General features: G+C 48.9%; 2 protein-coding genes and 1 long non-coding RNA gene across 4 annotated transcripts in view; 1 reads left to right on the top strand and 2 right to left on the bottom strand.

The window, feature by feature from the left end:
* BAZ1B (bromodomain adjacent to zinc finger domain 1B) overlaps positions 1-9984 on the bottom strand; it is a 30211-nt gene extending 20227 nt beyond the window's left edge. The window contains exons 1-4 of the mRNA XM_079954454.1: positions 9328-9984; positions 2983-3099; positions 1660-1804; positions 801-1002 (exon numbers count right to left, since the gene is read on the bottom strand). Of these exons, the coding sequence (XP_079810580.1) occupies positions 801-1002; positions 1660-1804; positions 2983-3099; positions 9328-9470 (607 nt within the window). The 5' untranslated portion in view covers positions 9471-9984. The remainder of the gene's footprint in view (positions 1-800; positions 1003-1659; positions 1805-2982; positions 3100-9327) is intronic.
* LOC307204387 lies at positions 3935-5889 on the top strand. The gene is made up of 2 exons (XR_013833666.1): positions 3935-3984; positions 4367-5889. It is a non-coding gene; the product is annotated as an uncharacterized lncRNA (long non-coding RNA).
* Positions 9985-10617: 633 nt separating the features above from the next.
* Positions 10618-15467, bottom strand: LOC307203579 (uncharacterized protein C2orf72 homolog). Of its 2 annotated transcripts, none has more exons than XM_079954456.1 (3): positions 14754-15467; positions 12293-12490; positions 10618-10673 (listed from the first exon to the last, which is right to left on the bottom strand). In XM_079954456.1, exons 1-2 carry the CDS (start codon positions 15409-15411, stop codon positions 12294-12296), a joined length of 855 nt encoding a protein of 284 aa, XP_079810582.1. In that variant the 5' UTR covers positions 15412-15467; the 3' UTR covers positions 10618-10673; position 12293. The 2 variants fall into 2 exon arrangements, with proteins under 2 accessions (XP_079810582.1, XP_079810583.1); XM_079954457.1 differs by having other exon boundaries at positions 12293-12433.

The following is a 15467-nucleotide window of genomic DNA, read 5'->3' as shown; positions in this document are numbered from 1 at the left end:
ACCACCAGTGATGTTGTTTGTTGCTGCTTGCAAACCCTTAAGTATGCTCAGTTAGTACACTGAGACTTAATCAAAGAACGTGACAAGTTAGTTGGCTTCCGTCTATAAGTTTCCCTGCTTGCGAACAGCATACCTGAAATGTTTGTGCTGTCCAACCACACAATGCACCTTATTTGTTTGTGAAAACTTCCTACAGCAAAGCACATTAACTAGAATCTATAGGAGAAGCTGCTGGAGAAAGCATGGGCATAAAACACCAGCCAATGGAACTACTTCCCATGAAACGCTACACAAAGGATCTACCTGCATACCATATTTAAGCTACGACCACAACTATGACTGCCTTTTTCCATGGAATGCTCCATTTATCTGACCCAAAGGGCAATCAAGTGGATTATTAATACAGAAGTGGCAAGACCAAAGGCAGTACCCTTCAGAAACGTACATTAAAAAAGGCTGCAGCCTTGCACAGGGCCAGTGACCCATAACAAAGGGAATGGGGGCTTCCTAATGCTTCTTCAACTAAGTATCAGTCCTACAATGACACACAGGAGGCCTTGACTTAGCCAGAACAGAGAGCAAGTTGGGTGTCACCAGCAGACCAAAGTCACCTGTCGTCTAGATAGACTCTCTCCCCAAAGCAATCTGGGAAAACCTGGAAGGGAGATCAGCACACACCACCACACACACACACCCCAACCCGGGTAACCAATAGATCTTTTGAAGGCAGCCTGTACTACCCGGATAAAAGATAGTGGATCACTAACATCCCTCAGGCCAGGGCGTGGCTTGCTACTCACTCAAACTCTCTCTCCGGCTGTCATCTTCCTTTAGTGCCAACTCCTTTTGGTTGTCCTGAACCACCTGGCTGGAATTTTCTTTGTCACTGGACGGGGAATCACAGGCCCCGTCGGCTTTCTTCTCAGGTGCCTCTTCATCTGTCGCCTTCTCCAAAGGATGGATTTTTACTACTTTTACTCTCAGCACCTTTTCTTTCCCAACCTGATGGGAAGAGGGAAACCGATGAGAACTGGTAGGGAGGCCCAAAGTGAACACATGACTAGATTCATGGAGCTGCTTACAAAATGGTGACTGTGGGGGGTTCATGCATGCAGTTGGGGGTGGCAGGGAGCTGCTAGTCACCTGGAGCACGGCTAAGTTTACCACCCACACCCCCTTGTGCATGGCTGGAATAGGCAAGATGGTATGACAATCCACTAATGCCAAATTAAAATCCAGTGCAAACACACATTTTAAAAGAAGCACTAAATAGATCAAAACCCAGCAGCCATCCACAGTTGAAACCCAGCAATGGCTTTTATAGAACTCCTGTAGAGGTTTGTTTGCAGTCACTGAACAAGACATGGCACCTGAGTTCACCCAAATGATGCCCTCTAGGAGATAACTGGTCACTTGTTCCAGTCACATGACTGGAAGAGGAACCTGTTCCAAGGTAACCTGTACCCTCTTCCCTCTTCCCAGGTATGTTGTATCTAATAATTACACTAAAATTCCTCTGGAAACCAATTACATCAGTTTGGAGGTGGGGAAAGAGTATTCCACCTTTTGGACATGACGGCAAAAGGTGCATAAGAACAAGTAGGCCCAGAAAAGAGAAACAGCCTTGGATACCCTGATCCATTCAAGCCGGGGCCTTACCTCAAAGTCACACTCTTCTCCCACAGCAAACTTGGTCATGATCTCCAGCCAGGAAGTGTCTACCAGTTTTTCTAAGGAAATTGTGTTGTGATGAACCATTTCCAAGACAGGTTTCTCATACCAAACTGGGAATTCCTCCTTCAAGCTAAAAATATCATCAAAAGAGAGAGGGGGAATATAACACATTCCATTTAAGTGGCAACTACTACAAAACGGACAACAGTAAACTCACAGAATCAGCAGCCAACAATGGAAGCCACGTTCATGAAGCAATTCACAAATCCCTCTTTCAGCAATGTCAGCTGAGAATGACAAAATCCACCATGGCATAGGAAGCTGCCTTGCAACTTCCAAGATAAGGGGGAGGGAAATATGTTAGTGAAGCTGTGTGCAGTTCTCTGGTACAAAACTTGTACATATCAAGGGAACTGTACAAGCCTGCAACACTCTGCCTGCTCTAATAGTCAATTGTAAAACTTGAGTAGGAAGATTTAGTCAATCTATCAAAAGACAAGTTGAGGACAAGGTGAAAAGTTCGTGGTCTAATTCTCACAAACAGCAGATGAGCTAATAAACCTGCTTCTCAATATTACCCCACTGAGACTGCAAGCAGAGGCTCATAGAACCTTGTTCTGAGGGGAGGCAAGTTGTATTTTTCCTGATATGCTAGATTTCTATGTGCAGGAACTTTTTGACATAAGCTCCACCTGCAGACCAACACTCACAAACACACCACTTCTACCTACTCAGAGACAGAATTAGGTCAGGAACTTTCATCTCAGACACTGGGCCCTTTGGGAGCCTGGTTTGCAGAGAAGGATGTCTTGAACAAACATGCAACTGTTACCTAAGGGGGAAATGTGCCTAGAGTGGCTTTTCGACATGAATACCCAGCACGAGATCTTCCAAAAAAGCCTCTAGAACAGCGTTGAGATGATTACAGAGTGGTGTTCTTACTGCATTTTTGTGCAACACATCTGGATTTGATTTAACTGCAGTATAATATCAACTGGATCAATAACTGCCTTGAGTCCTTAACAGAGTAAGGCCAAATAAAAAATAAAACATACTGGACTATAAAAGGCAAGTTGTACATTTATAAACAACAAGAAAAATAAGGCCCTAACAAAACAAAAGCAAGAATTAGAAGAGGCAGCAAGGCCAAGGTGGAGAAAGATGTTCAATCCTTCTTTGGATGCTGACTCAGACTTCTGATGATGATTTTCACAGCAACAGTCAGCGACTTGCCAAACAACCAGCATCCTACGTTTAGGGCTCATGCCCTGGTCTCTAAAAATAGATGCTTTGGATTCTGCTACTTACAGCTCAGCAACTTCCTGCTCCTCCTCCCAGGCTTCTTTGTGTGTCAGCTGGCTGCTTCCGGTGCTTTTGCAGGTCCATATTCGCTGGCTGTATTTCTCCAGCCGTGCTTCATACTCTCTGAAGGAGCAACAACTCAGGAAAACATTGTGTTTAATTTGCAGCTGTCACTTTATCTGCACTGCTTTACACAAGTTGCATGCAGTGATTAGTATTTTTATTAGATATATTTACTTGTTGATACCGTGCTTGGTTGCTCCCATTATATTTTTTAAAGTGTTATTATTTACTGCTACCATCAGATATATTTTGAGCCGCTTTATCTGGCCACCAAACAAACAATTTTGCTTCCTTACCAAACTGGAAACCGCACATTGAAGCGGCTTTCCAATTTTAGTTTAAAGACAAAGATTTGTCATCAGCACATTTTACCTAATCCAGATTTCCCAACAAACTACAGCTACCTCAAAGCAGAATATTAAGGGAAGGAATCTGTGCCCATGAGAGGAGGGATAGCAGGGAGAGAGGAAGGCATGCATGAGCCCATAATTTGACTCTGGGCATCTGACGCAGGACTATGTGAACACAAATCCAAAACATGTATACCAACTATAACAAATCCAAGACGCGTATACAGCTAAAATTGTTATCAAAGTATATGTCACACTTTTTGTATGCTTGTCAGACAAACAGGATTCACCACAGCCCAACCTGAACTTCTCTTAACTTCCACAAACAAACACCTCCAGGATGAGTTGCTGGAGAAAAGTGACTTGAAGCAGAACAACATTTGAACTCTGCACAATTCAACAGCCAAGCTCTCCATTCTACTGATTTGATCAAGAACTGTGGCTGACCAGACCAGAGGCCCATTGAAGACCAACTCACTTATGATAGCCGATAAGCTTTCAAAAGCAACTCCTCTTATCACTGAAAACCTTAAAGCAGATAAGAATGGCTCTTGAGAAAGTGTGGAGATTTGAGATGGTGAAAGGAAAAGCATAGGTAAAGGTAAAGGTAAAGGTACCCCTGCCCGTACGGGCCAGTCTTGACAGACTCTGGGGTTGTGCGCCCATCTCACTTAAGAGGCCAGGGGCCAGCGCTGTCCGGAGACACTTCCGGGTCACGTGGCCAGCGTGACATCGCTGCTCTGGCGAGCCAGAGCCGCACACGGAAACGCCGTTTACCTTCCCGCTGGTAAGCGGTCCCTATTTATCTACTTGCACGCGGAGGTGCTTTCGAACTGCTAGGTTGGCAGGCGCTGGGACCGAGCAGCGGGAGCGCACCCCGCCGCAGGGATTCGAACCGCCGACCTTTCGATCGGCAAGTCCTAGGCGCTGAGGCTTTAACCCACAGCGCCACCTGCGTCCCTCGAGGAAAAGCATAGATGCATTCAAATCTGTGCACCCCAGTCAGACTCTAAGTGTTCTAAATTATAGAGCCAAGGGGCAAAAGTGAGAGGACTCGGGCAAGCCAACACAGGTGTGCAAAGACAACTGTAATTTAGCAAGACGTCTGGAGGTGACTTGCAGGAGCATGTCATGCTACAGAAAAAGATGAACCAAGAAGAGTCATCCTTCTTTTCTAGGGCATACAGAGGCCCCAGAAGCTGCATTTATGAAACTCAGCTCTTACTGACAAAAAAATCTCTCTCCTAATATGACAATGCACACACAGCCTATCTTTTTAAAGTAGAAACATGTAGCTCTGTTGCCCTTGCTAGCACTATATGCCTTGGGCTGATCGTGGGGTGGACAGCCAAGGTCAGAATAGTGAAGAAAGCAAAGAATAAACGCCGGTGTTGCTGTCTACATACTATTGGGGAGGATAAAACCCACAGAAAGTGACTTTTCCTGCATTGGTGCAGAATTCTAATGCACCTAGATTCCTAAAGTGCAGGCATTCTCAGCTAGTTTCAGAGCAAGTAACCCCACCAAAGCATATTCCACTCACTGATATCACTCAAATTTGCCACTAACATGTATAACAACCTGTGCACTGCCGTTCCCCTTGCACCACCCTCCAACTGACAGCTCCAGACTGCTTATCTCACACTCACCAAGAAGATTCCCCTGCCAATCACATTCTCTTCTTCTGACTGGCACCCCGTCACCTCACTTGGCAGTTATGCAGCCCATGTACAGATTCATCCCAAGGGCTTTCCTGACAGAAAGAAGCTGGATCAAGCCAGGCAGTCTTTGTTGCTAGCTCAGGAAGGCTATTGGTCCTGAACACACACACTCAATAAGCATGCTCCCCACAGGCCAGCCCTCCTGCCAGCAGAGGGATATGACTAACTCAAGCTCCTCCTCACCAGAGGTTTGGACTTCCTTAACACCAACACACTGTGGGGGCAGGGACTACTCAACTCAAAGCAGCCTGTCATGCAATGGGGTTTTTTGTTTGTTTGTTTGTTTGTTTTTGCATTAGAAGGGTTCTATATCATGCTTGACTTTGGTCTGCTGCCCCCATCACGGTGGCATGCATTTTTTTTAATGATAAAACAGAGATTGCAGACAGTCCACAGGATTCCAGCAGAATTAAGCTAGCATGAAAGGGTTATGCAAGCTGCAATCCAGGCCAGAAGGAGCTGCTCCAAAGGAAGTGGGGACTATGAGTTTACTGCGGACATGCTTCTGCCTTATCCAGTCAGATCTGTGCACAGAGGCTGAAGAGCTCCAGTTTCACAAAACAACTTCTGGTCACATGATAGTAAACAAGTTACAAACACAGAAAGCAGAAAATCCCACTCTGAAGAAATCACTTTCCACCTCAAATCTCTTGCTTTAGATTATCCAAAACAAAACAAAACCCAGCCCTGCTTCCTAAAAGAACCTCAACCATTGATGACCAGAACAGCCCAGGCTGTTCAGACAGAACTGGGGAGGGGGAGGGGAAAGAGAAAGAAAAGAGGAGAGGGTTGGGTCAGAGGAAAGGGCTCTCTTGGGTACAAGACAAAGAAGCAAGAATGATGAGGGGAACAAAGCTTTTCCTTGTATGGATGCTAAATTTCATTGCTTAGGCCTATAAAAATCAGCTCTTTGGGCTTTTAAGATGCTCACAACACCAACCTTCGACCTAAAACTTCAGAGATAATTATATTTTATAGGAGAAAAGAAATGGGTATCTACTGTAGGTCTAGCAATGTACTGAATAGAAATTTGGAGGCGGCAGATTCAAGTTCAGTTCCCTGCTAAGCTATTAAGCTCATTGGCTGGCTAGCCTTGGACAAAAATCCATCTCCATCAAAGTCTGAAAAACATCAAAATAACTGCAACATGTGTATAGCGAAGCATGTAGAAGATGAAGCCAGAGCAGCAAACAATATTGTAGTGATCAATTCTTAAATAGCAGCTTTCCTTGAACTACACATCAATCACCAGTGGGCTTAGATGCAGACCTCGTTCAAATCTCTGCTCAGTCATCAAAAGATCTTTAAGTGGCCTGGGCAAGGACATGTCAGGTATAACCTTTTAACACAGTATTTGAAAAAATTAATGTCTGAAGAAAGGGACAAGTTACACTGAAAACTTGCATCAGTATGGCCAGGTCTTTCCAGGCACTAGGCCTCAAATCAACATTGGAAATAAGCTCACAAAAGTGACTAGGCTGCAAAAAGAAAAAAAAGGGGGGGAGTAGTGACAGTCTGTGGGTTAAAGCCTCAGCACCTAGGACTTGCCGATCGAAAGGTCGGCGGTTCGAATCCCTGCGGCGGGGTGCGCTCCCGCTGCTCGGTCCCAGCGCCTGCCAACCTAGCAGTTCGAAAGCACCTCCGGGTGCAAGTAGATAAACAGGGACTGCTTACCAGCGGGAAGGTAAACGGCGTTTCCGTGTGCGGCTCTGGCTCACCAGAGCAGCGATGTCACGCTGGCCACGTGACCCGGAAGTGTCTCCGGACAGCGCTGGCCCCTGGCCTCTTAAGTGAGATGGGCGCACAACCCCAGAGTCTGTCAAGACTGGCCCGTACGGGCAGGGGTACCTTTACCTTTACCTATGCCTGGCAGAGGGGTTCATGTGATTTCAACCTTGACAACCCAGGAGAAATGAGCAATAAGCTGCTCTAACCCTGCTCAGCCTGCGTGCAACTCAACACCTACAGCTACCAGTTAAAGGCTGGCTCCAACATTCAGGGTTATAGTCAGCAAAGCGCTATGGTGAATGTTTCATCAGCAATTGAATGTTTCCCCCCCTCTCCTCCTACCACAAACCGCTAAATCTGTTCTGGAGATTCCCCCAGCAGTCCTGAGCACATATGGGAAAGTGTGAGGCTCTTAGGCAGGCGATTGCGTTAGGATGAATTGTGTTAGCACTAGCACAAATGAGTTGTGTTAGCACTAGCACAAATATTTTGTTGAATGCAGAGAAAGCCCCTGCACGTGGCAGCCAATGGGCCTTAAACAGTCATTTTTGCCACACCACACTAACTTTTAAAGTACCAAGAATTAGGAGAAATAATTTAATCCTAGGAATCAAACCAAGAGAACCATCTGATCTAACTCATCCTTTGCCAACCTGATGCCCTCCATGTTTCATATTACAAGTCCCATCATCCCCAGCATCACATGGCCATGTTGGCTGGGGCTGATGGGAATTGTAGTTCAGCAGCATCTGGAAGCTGGCCTGCCAGGCTGGCAAAGGCCATTTTCAACAGCAGCCAGGGAGGTGCCCAGAGTAACTCACAAGCAGTGTGTGAAAATAGCTCTCCCCTGGTGTTTGTCCACAGCACCTGGTACTTGGAGATGCACTGCCTCTGAACATGGAGGCTCCATTTTACCATTAGAGTCAACTGCTGCAGCTGAACTAATTCCACCATAAAACTGGTCTAAAGATATATAAGCTAACAGCTTTCAACACTTGTGAGGGCAAGTTAATTTATGCAGACCACCACAGGAGGCAGCAACTTCCATTACTCTGAACTACCACTCACATTTCGTGAACTTTCTGCCAATCAGCTTCACTGGAGGTATTACATGACAGGAGACAGCCGCTGTACAGCGAGGTTCTACCCTTAATTTACTTCTGCTAAAGTTAAGCATGTCAGGGTCTTATCAACCTGGAGAGTGGAGACCTCCTAGTAACCACAACTGTGCCGCTCCAATTACTTAATATAAAAGTAACTAAGGATGCATAGAAGGCTTCCCCTGGCTGGATCAGACCAAAGTGATCACCATCACCTTTTTTTCCCAGCACTGACCAGCCAGGAGCCTCTCAGCAGCTCACAAGTGCAGGGTCAAGGGCAACAGCCCCTCCTCCACCAACTGGTATTCCAGGCAAACGGCCTCTGGCTATGGAGGCTCAATTTCAAACTCTCTTGGCTAATGAGAAGATAAAAACCTGCTTCAGCCTAAAACACACATGGAATTTGCAGCCGCCCTGAGCCCTGACAACAGAAATTCAGGGAATCAAGGAGGAAGTGATGTCCCTACCCTGCCTGTAGACACCAGACAGGCCCCTTACAGGAATGAAGCAACAGGGTGAGATGGGCTTCCATGGGCTCCCTTTGGTCTGATCCAGCTGCAGGACCAATTTTTAAGCAGGAGAGAAGGAAGAAGCTGAACCCTGTGAATTAACACTTGCTGGGGGAGCCCCAAGAAAAGGATTGTGGGATGGGGCTTCTGCCCCCACATATACTGGGCCAGGCCTTCTTCCATTCCCTCAAGAGGCCCTGAGGTCCAAACTTTAGATGGCCCCAGTGTGAGGAGCAGACTGGGCTGTAAGAATGCAAGAAAAGCCCCGCTGTCGCTTCAGGCCAAAGGGGGCCCCCATCTAGCCCAGCATCCTGTTCTCCAGATACAGTAATCTAATGGGAAGCCCACAAGCAAAAGATTAGGGCTCCCCAAGAGGGACGCCAGCACAAAAGCAGAACTCTCCCCACTTGCCATTTCCTAGAACTGGTATCCTTAAGTATATACGTACTGCCTCCGACTGCCGGGTGGGTGGGTGAGAGTGTGTGAAGGACCGCTAGCTGGGAAAGTCCCGAGAAAGAGAAGGAAGGAGGTTTCCTGCTGCCCTGATCCGTCCCGTCTCCCCCCAAAAAAACCTCGGGAAAAGACGCGACAAGCGAGGAGGCGAGAATAAGCCGAAATAGGAGGGAGGAGAGCCGGGAGCGGAGAGGCAGGACGACGAAGTGGCGGAGGCAGCCTTCCTCCTTCGCCCGAATCGGGTCAGGTCAGGATAAGAGAGGGAGGGAGGGGGGAAGGGAAGGAGAGCAAAGTCAGACACAACAAAGCCCCCCCCCCCGCCTCTCTCTCCTTTTCTCTTTCGGAGGTAAACAAGGGGGGCGCCATACTCTTCCCCTTCTCCCCCCCCCCGCCTACCCCCCTCCGGTTAATGCCGTCCGTAGGATACTCGCTGGTGCGGAAGGCCTCCTGCGTGTGGGCGATGACGAAGCGCTCCTCCGCCACCTCCTTCTCGTCTCCCCCCGGCGGCTCTCCCGGTGGCGGCAAAGGCTTGGCCAGCGGGAAGGGCTTGCGGCCCAGCAGCGGCGCCATCGCCCGGCCACCAGGCCCCGGGGAGGCGGCGGCGGCGGCTCCGGAGCTAGAAGGGCCGCCGGGAAAATGGCGGGAGATACACAGAAGAGGAGAAGCGGGCGGCGGCGGCGACAGTGATGATGATCCTCCTCCTCCTCCTCCTTTTTCTCCTCACAAGAAGGGAGAGAGCGCGGGAGGGAGAAGCCCGCTCAGTCCCTCCTCAGCCGCTCTCGCGCTCACTCGCTCTGCGCGTGCGCAAACAACTCTCTCGCCCCCCCCCCGTTCACACACACTCACTCTCTCTCACAAACACACAGTGAAAAACACAAAAAACAACACCACCACAGAAAGAAGTCAAGGAAGGGAGAGAATTAAAGAGAAGAGCGTTGGCGGGTTTTTCTTCTTCAATTTAACTATTAAGGAGACCCGCCTCCTCGATTTCTCGCGCCTTTCCGCGGACCGCCATTGGTCTGGCTCGGGATGCCCCGCCGTGCCATTGGCGGAGTGGCACGTCACTCAAATAGGCGCGTTTACTTGCGCGAGGGAGAGAAAGAAAAGGAGGGGGAAGAGGAAAGAAGCGAGGGAGGTCGCATTATGTAAGCGCAAGAAAGTAGCGCGCCGACCGCCCCGACGCCATTTTGTGTGTCGCTGTTATTATGTCTCCGCCTCCCGCTGCCAATGAGAATACAGGGCTTCATCCGGGGATTTGAGTGCAGGGTGGAGGGAGAGAGAGGAAAAGCCCGCTTGCCCGGCTTTTGTCTGAGCGAGTGGCGCGCGGCCTCTGCTTAAAGGGGCAGCGCCCTTTAAAAAAGCAGCGGCTCAAGAGCACAGTGGGAAACTTTGTTGCGGGAGGGGGTCTTGTTTTCCTCTTGTGCCCTCTGTTCATAACTTATTTTCCTGGCCGACGTTTATAACTAGAAAACGTGTGAACTGAAAAGAACCCGGTGCTTCTGAGCATGTGTAAAGGACCCAGGGTTAGAACGCAGTTCAACTTTGCCCTGGTGATCCTGAATGCCAAGGCGAAATAGTTGTCTATGCTGTAAGAGCAAGCGGATAGGACACAGGGCAAAAGGCCCATTTGTGATTTTTTTAAGGGGGCACTAGAGACAGATAGCAAATGGTTTTCCCAGTGCAGGATGGTAAAATACATGACACACACACACAGAGGTGCCATGCTGTTGATTTTATTTTGCAGGACAGCTGAAACCCAAAAGAACTCGGAATCTGAAGAGAAAACAGAATAAAACCATCAGGTCAATGGTTTCCCCTCCTTTTTAAGGGGTGGGTGTTATTGCATTCAATTTTTTTAAAGTGATAAAATAAATGCAACACCTATTGGCCAAAAACCCACCCACAGGAGCAATCAGCTTATTTCAGTAAGCATGCAGACCATGCCTAAAAAACATCTGATCTGAGCACATGCCTCAGTGCACATCCTGGGCTTCTGTTGCGGCATAATGCTAAACAGGAGATTCAGGACAGACAAAAGAAAGGACTTCTTTGCACAACACCCAATTATTCTGGGGAACTCACTGGCACAAGATACGAAGAACACAGCCTTAGATGGCTTTAGATAGGAGTTAGACAAAACCATGGATGACAAGTCTTTCAGTGCTAATAGCCATTATGGCTACATAGTAGAGCGGGCAGGGAACCAGCAGCCCTCAGGCCAGAACTGACGTGGAGGGCCCCCAACTAATTTTCGGCCCCCACCACAGCAGCGACAGAACCCTCCAGTGAATGAGGGGATAAGGAGGCTTTCAAGTGTTACTGGTTTGGGGCCAGCTGGTATAAAGTCAGAGGATTAGGAAACTAAGCAGAGGCTGGCTTTGCCTTTTCCTTTTCTTTGATGGGGCCCTGATTTACACCAGCAGTTTAAAAAGTAACATTTATTTACATTTCTAATTAAAGGCCAAAGCTTGGATTTTAGCTGGCTGGAGCTTGAGTGTTCTGCATGTTGGACCTGTGCAGTCAGAGAAGAAGCACCCCTGAGTTCAGTGGAGGTTACCCAGGAAACCATGTACAGGATTGCAGCCATGCCACAAAAACAATATAATGTGTTCTATTTATTTTGCATTTGGTCTTGCTGGGAACCTAAAGGGAAACGCCATCTCATGGCTCTAGGGTCTGTCTTGATTAGCTCCTGCACATCCACATTTACTATCAGTGATAGGTATCTGCTTTATTAGTGTCAAAACTTCTCCTGAACATGGAGGCTCCATTTTCAACTGTCCTGGCTAATACTCATTGACAATACCCATAAGTATGTAAAATCAGTTGTTGTTTTCAATCCATCTAAGCTCCTGAAACCTAAGAAGTTGCCTCATACTGAGTGAGACCACTGGTCCATCTAACTCAGTACACGGACTGGCAGTGGCTCTCCAGGGTTCCAGATGGGGGCATGAGCAGCCCAACCTAGAGTTATGCAAGCAAAGCAGATTCTTTATCACTGAGCTAAGGTTCTTTCCCTAAGAGTAAAGTAAGATCCCAGTGCTTATGGCTCTGGAGAAAGGGCAAATTTAAATAGGATAATAGGAATCTGCCTTATACCAAATCAGATTAGTCCAGAGATACCATTGGGGAATGAACCTGTGACTTTCTGCATGGGAAGCTGAAGCTGAACCACTAAGCCAGAAGCCCTTCGCTGGGCATTACCAGATCTTGTGGCAGTGAATCCCACAAGTTATGTGTGCAATCTGGCTGAAGAGCCGTTCTCTTTTGCTCGCCCCATACGGCTTTTGGATGACGCCCAATTGCTGGCATTCTGAGATGGGCCTGAGTTGAAGTTCTCTTGCTCAAAGCCAACAAGGCTCTTGACAGAGAAAGCCGAAGGAAACACACACCTCAGACAGGCGGCAAGTGCAGGAGTTGCAACACCTCTGGCGGGATCATCCCTTGGTTGTAGGCGTACCACCCTGCTGCGGAAGCCAAGGCAATGAATGTCATCCCCACGAAACTTTTGACGGCAAACGAAGTCCACGAACCTGTAATGGTTAGCGAATCCTTAGTGACCTCGGCGTTAGGGGCCTCCTCCGGCATACCTGCACAGGAATTCTTGGGTTAACTAGATCGAGGGGGTAGTCCCACTTTCCCATTCCTGTACCCATTCTTAAAAACACACCTCTTATCTTCCATTCGCAGCCGCCAAGACCACATAACACCGGTCTTGAAAGACCTAAATTGGCTCCCAGTACAGTACATTTCCGAGCACAATTCAAAGTATTGGTGCTGACCTTTAAAGCCCTAAATGACCTTGGCCCAGTATACCTGAAAGAGTGTCTCCACCCCCATTGTTCTGCCTGGATGCTGAGGTCCAGCTCCGAGGGCCTTCTGGCGGATCCCTCAATGCGAGAAGCAAAGCTACAGGGAACTAGGCAGAGGGCCTTGTCGGTAGTGGTGCCCACCCTGTGGAATGCCCTCCCATCAGATGTCAAAGAGATAAGCAACTACCTGACATTTAGAAGACATCTGAAGGCAGCCCTGTTCAGGGAAGTTTTTAATGTGTGACATTTTAATGTATTTTTAATCTTTGTTGGAAGCCACCCAGAGTGGCTGGGGAAACCCAGCCACATGGGCCGGGTACAAATAAATTATTATTATTATTATTATTATTATTATTATTATTATTATTATTAAGCAGCAAAATTTACATACCCCTTTTGACCTTTCAGAGGATCTTGGAACCTCTAAGCCTGTGGATCCCAAAGCAGGTGTAGTGCTCCCTGCAGGAGGAATTCCAGGAGGTGGGGTGGCAGAGAGGCAATGTGGTGGCAATGACCACCAGACTTTGAAAAGATGGTCCCACTGGGAGCTGTGGTTTGCTCCAAGTGTTGAGAGTGTTTGGGAGTCCCCTCCTCCCTGCACAGAGCTGCTGTTCCCAGCATTCCCTGTGAACGAGGGAATTATGCTTGGACTACTCTGAGCATTGTAGCTCTGGGAGGGGAACAGGAGGAGACATTATAGCCATCTTGAAATATCCAAAGGGCTGTCAAATGGAAGATGGAACCGGCTTCTTTTCTGCTGCTCTGGAGGGGAGGACCCAAACTGGGGGGGGGGGGGGGGGGAGAGATTCTGACTAAACATTTGGAAGAACCTTTGGACAGTAAGAGCTGTTTAACAGTGGAGTCAAAGATGATGGACTCTCTTTCCTTGGAGGGGGACCAAAGGGTCATCTAGTCCAACTCCCTGCAATGCAGGCGTCTTCATGAGCCCAGGAGAGAGGGGCAAGCCAGGCCTTGTGGGGGAGAGAACAAAGCATGCACCCTGTTCGTTGTTCTGGGACAGACAAAATATAGCTGATTGTCTTATGGCAAGTTGGACCATTGGTCCATCTAGCTCAGTACTGTCTGCACTGACTGGCAGCAGCAGTTCTCCAGAGAGTCAGTCACAGGTCTTTTCCTGGAGATGCCAGTGGTGATTGAACCTGGCACCTCCTGCATTTTCTGAGCTACAGCCCCTCAGCTTGGCTAAGCTGGAGGCAAGAAACACAGAGGGCTAGATTGCTCTCTGTTAAGAACAACAACAACAAAATGGTGGTCCTGGTGATTCCCCTAGAAATCTGGCAGTGAATTTGGGACTTCTGTTGGAGTTAAACTGTATCGCCACCCACACTCAGCCTGTACAGTGGTACCTCGGGTTACATACGCTTCAGGTTACAGACTCCGCTAACCCAGAAATATTACCTCAGGTTAAGAACTTTGCTTCAGGATGAGAACAGAAATTATGCTCCGGAGGCGCAGGAGCAGCAGGAGGTCCCATTAGCTAAAGTGGTGCTTCAGGTTAAGAACAGTTTCAGGTTAAGAACGGACCTCCGGAACGAATTAAGTACTTAACCCGAGGTACCACTATATACAGAAGAACTTAAGAGGAGACTCTGCTGGATGGGGCTAATGGCTCACCTAGCCCTGTATCCTTTTCTCACAGTGGCCTAATACCCCTCAGAACCTAGAAATCTAGATAGACTGCCTCTGGAGCTGGGGGTTCCATAAGGAGCCTGGCTGCTGGATCAGGCCAAAATGGCCCATCTAGGCCAACATCTTGTGGCCACAGTGGCCAACCAGATGCCTCTGCTGGGAAACTGGCAAGCAAGACCAGAACACAAGAGCCCTCTCCCCAGTTTCTGGGGCTTCCAGGAACTGGTATTGAGAAACAATGCTGCCTCCAAGTCTCCAGAGTGGCAGGCAACCTCCAGTAGCCTCCTTCCAAGGAAAGGGGCCATGTCACACTAGAAGGCACTACCAGTCAACCTTGGGGGAGCCCCTGCTGCCTTACACGACCCCTGTGCCAGAACCGGGAGCCTCACACCTTTGGATTTGATCAGGGCTTCAGAAGCCCTGCAAGCTGCCTTCACAATGGCCAGGTTCCCCCGCGGGTGGCCTGGGGTGTAGATCTCCGCTTCCACTTCCACGTCCTCCAGCTCCATCGGGCCGTTCTTGACCTCCTCCGCAGCCTTTCCAGCCTTGCTCTGCTTCTGCGCAGACCCCTTGGGGAAGGCGCCCCGGAGCATACGCAGCAGCTGGTCGCGGGCGGCCTCCGCCTCCGAAGTCTTGGGGTCCATGACGACACCCACCAGGGCACAGGGGGACTTCTCGACAAACTTCTTCACCTCCTTGATGACCCTGCGGAGCTCCTTCTGCTTCCCCTGGAGGCAGGAAGCCCGGCAGAGGAAGAAGATCAGCTGGCATTGCGTGCCCCCAATGTTGCAGGTGGTGGCGGCCAAGGGCTCCTTCAGGGAATCTCCGGGGTGGATGGGGTAGCAGTTGGTGGTAAAGAGGTCCTTGACGAAGGTGTCCATCATCCCGTGGATGTCCTTGCCTTCCAGCGTCTCCCCGATGAGCAGGACCTCAGGCTGGCCCGCCACCTTTTTGACCAGGACCTGGAGGTCCTTGGCGACCTTGCTCCCGGGCCCTGCGATGCATATTGCTTCGGGAAGCTGCTCGGAGCCCTTCCCCTCCTTGGTCATGTCCTGCCAGCATGGAGTCCGTGGCCGCCTGCCTTTAGCTAAACCTTGAAGGGCTT

Source organism: Podarcis cretensis, assembly GCF_951804945.1.
Source record: "Podarcis cretensis genome assembly, chromosome: 15".
Taxonomy (NCBI): domain Eukaryota; kingdom Metazoa; phylum Chordata; class Lepidosauria; order Squamata; family Lacertidae; genus Podarcis; species Podarcis cretensis.
Note: the sequence above shows the minus strand (reverse complement) of the source record. Positions and strands in the feature narration are given on the sequence as shown.

Bases quoted from the DNA above. Each gene is read 5' to 3' on its own strand.
- LOC307203579 (XM_079954456.1), bottom strand. From the start codon at position 15,411: ATGACCAAGGAGGGGAAGGGCTCCGAGCAGCTTCCCGAAGCAATATGC. The intron at 12,491-14,753 runs GTGTGAGGCTCC...ATTCCTGTGCAG, and splicing joins AGCCCTGATCAAATCCAAAG to GTATGCCGGAGGAGGCCCCT.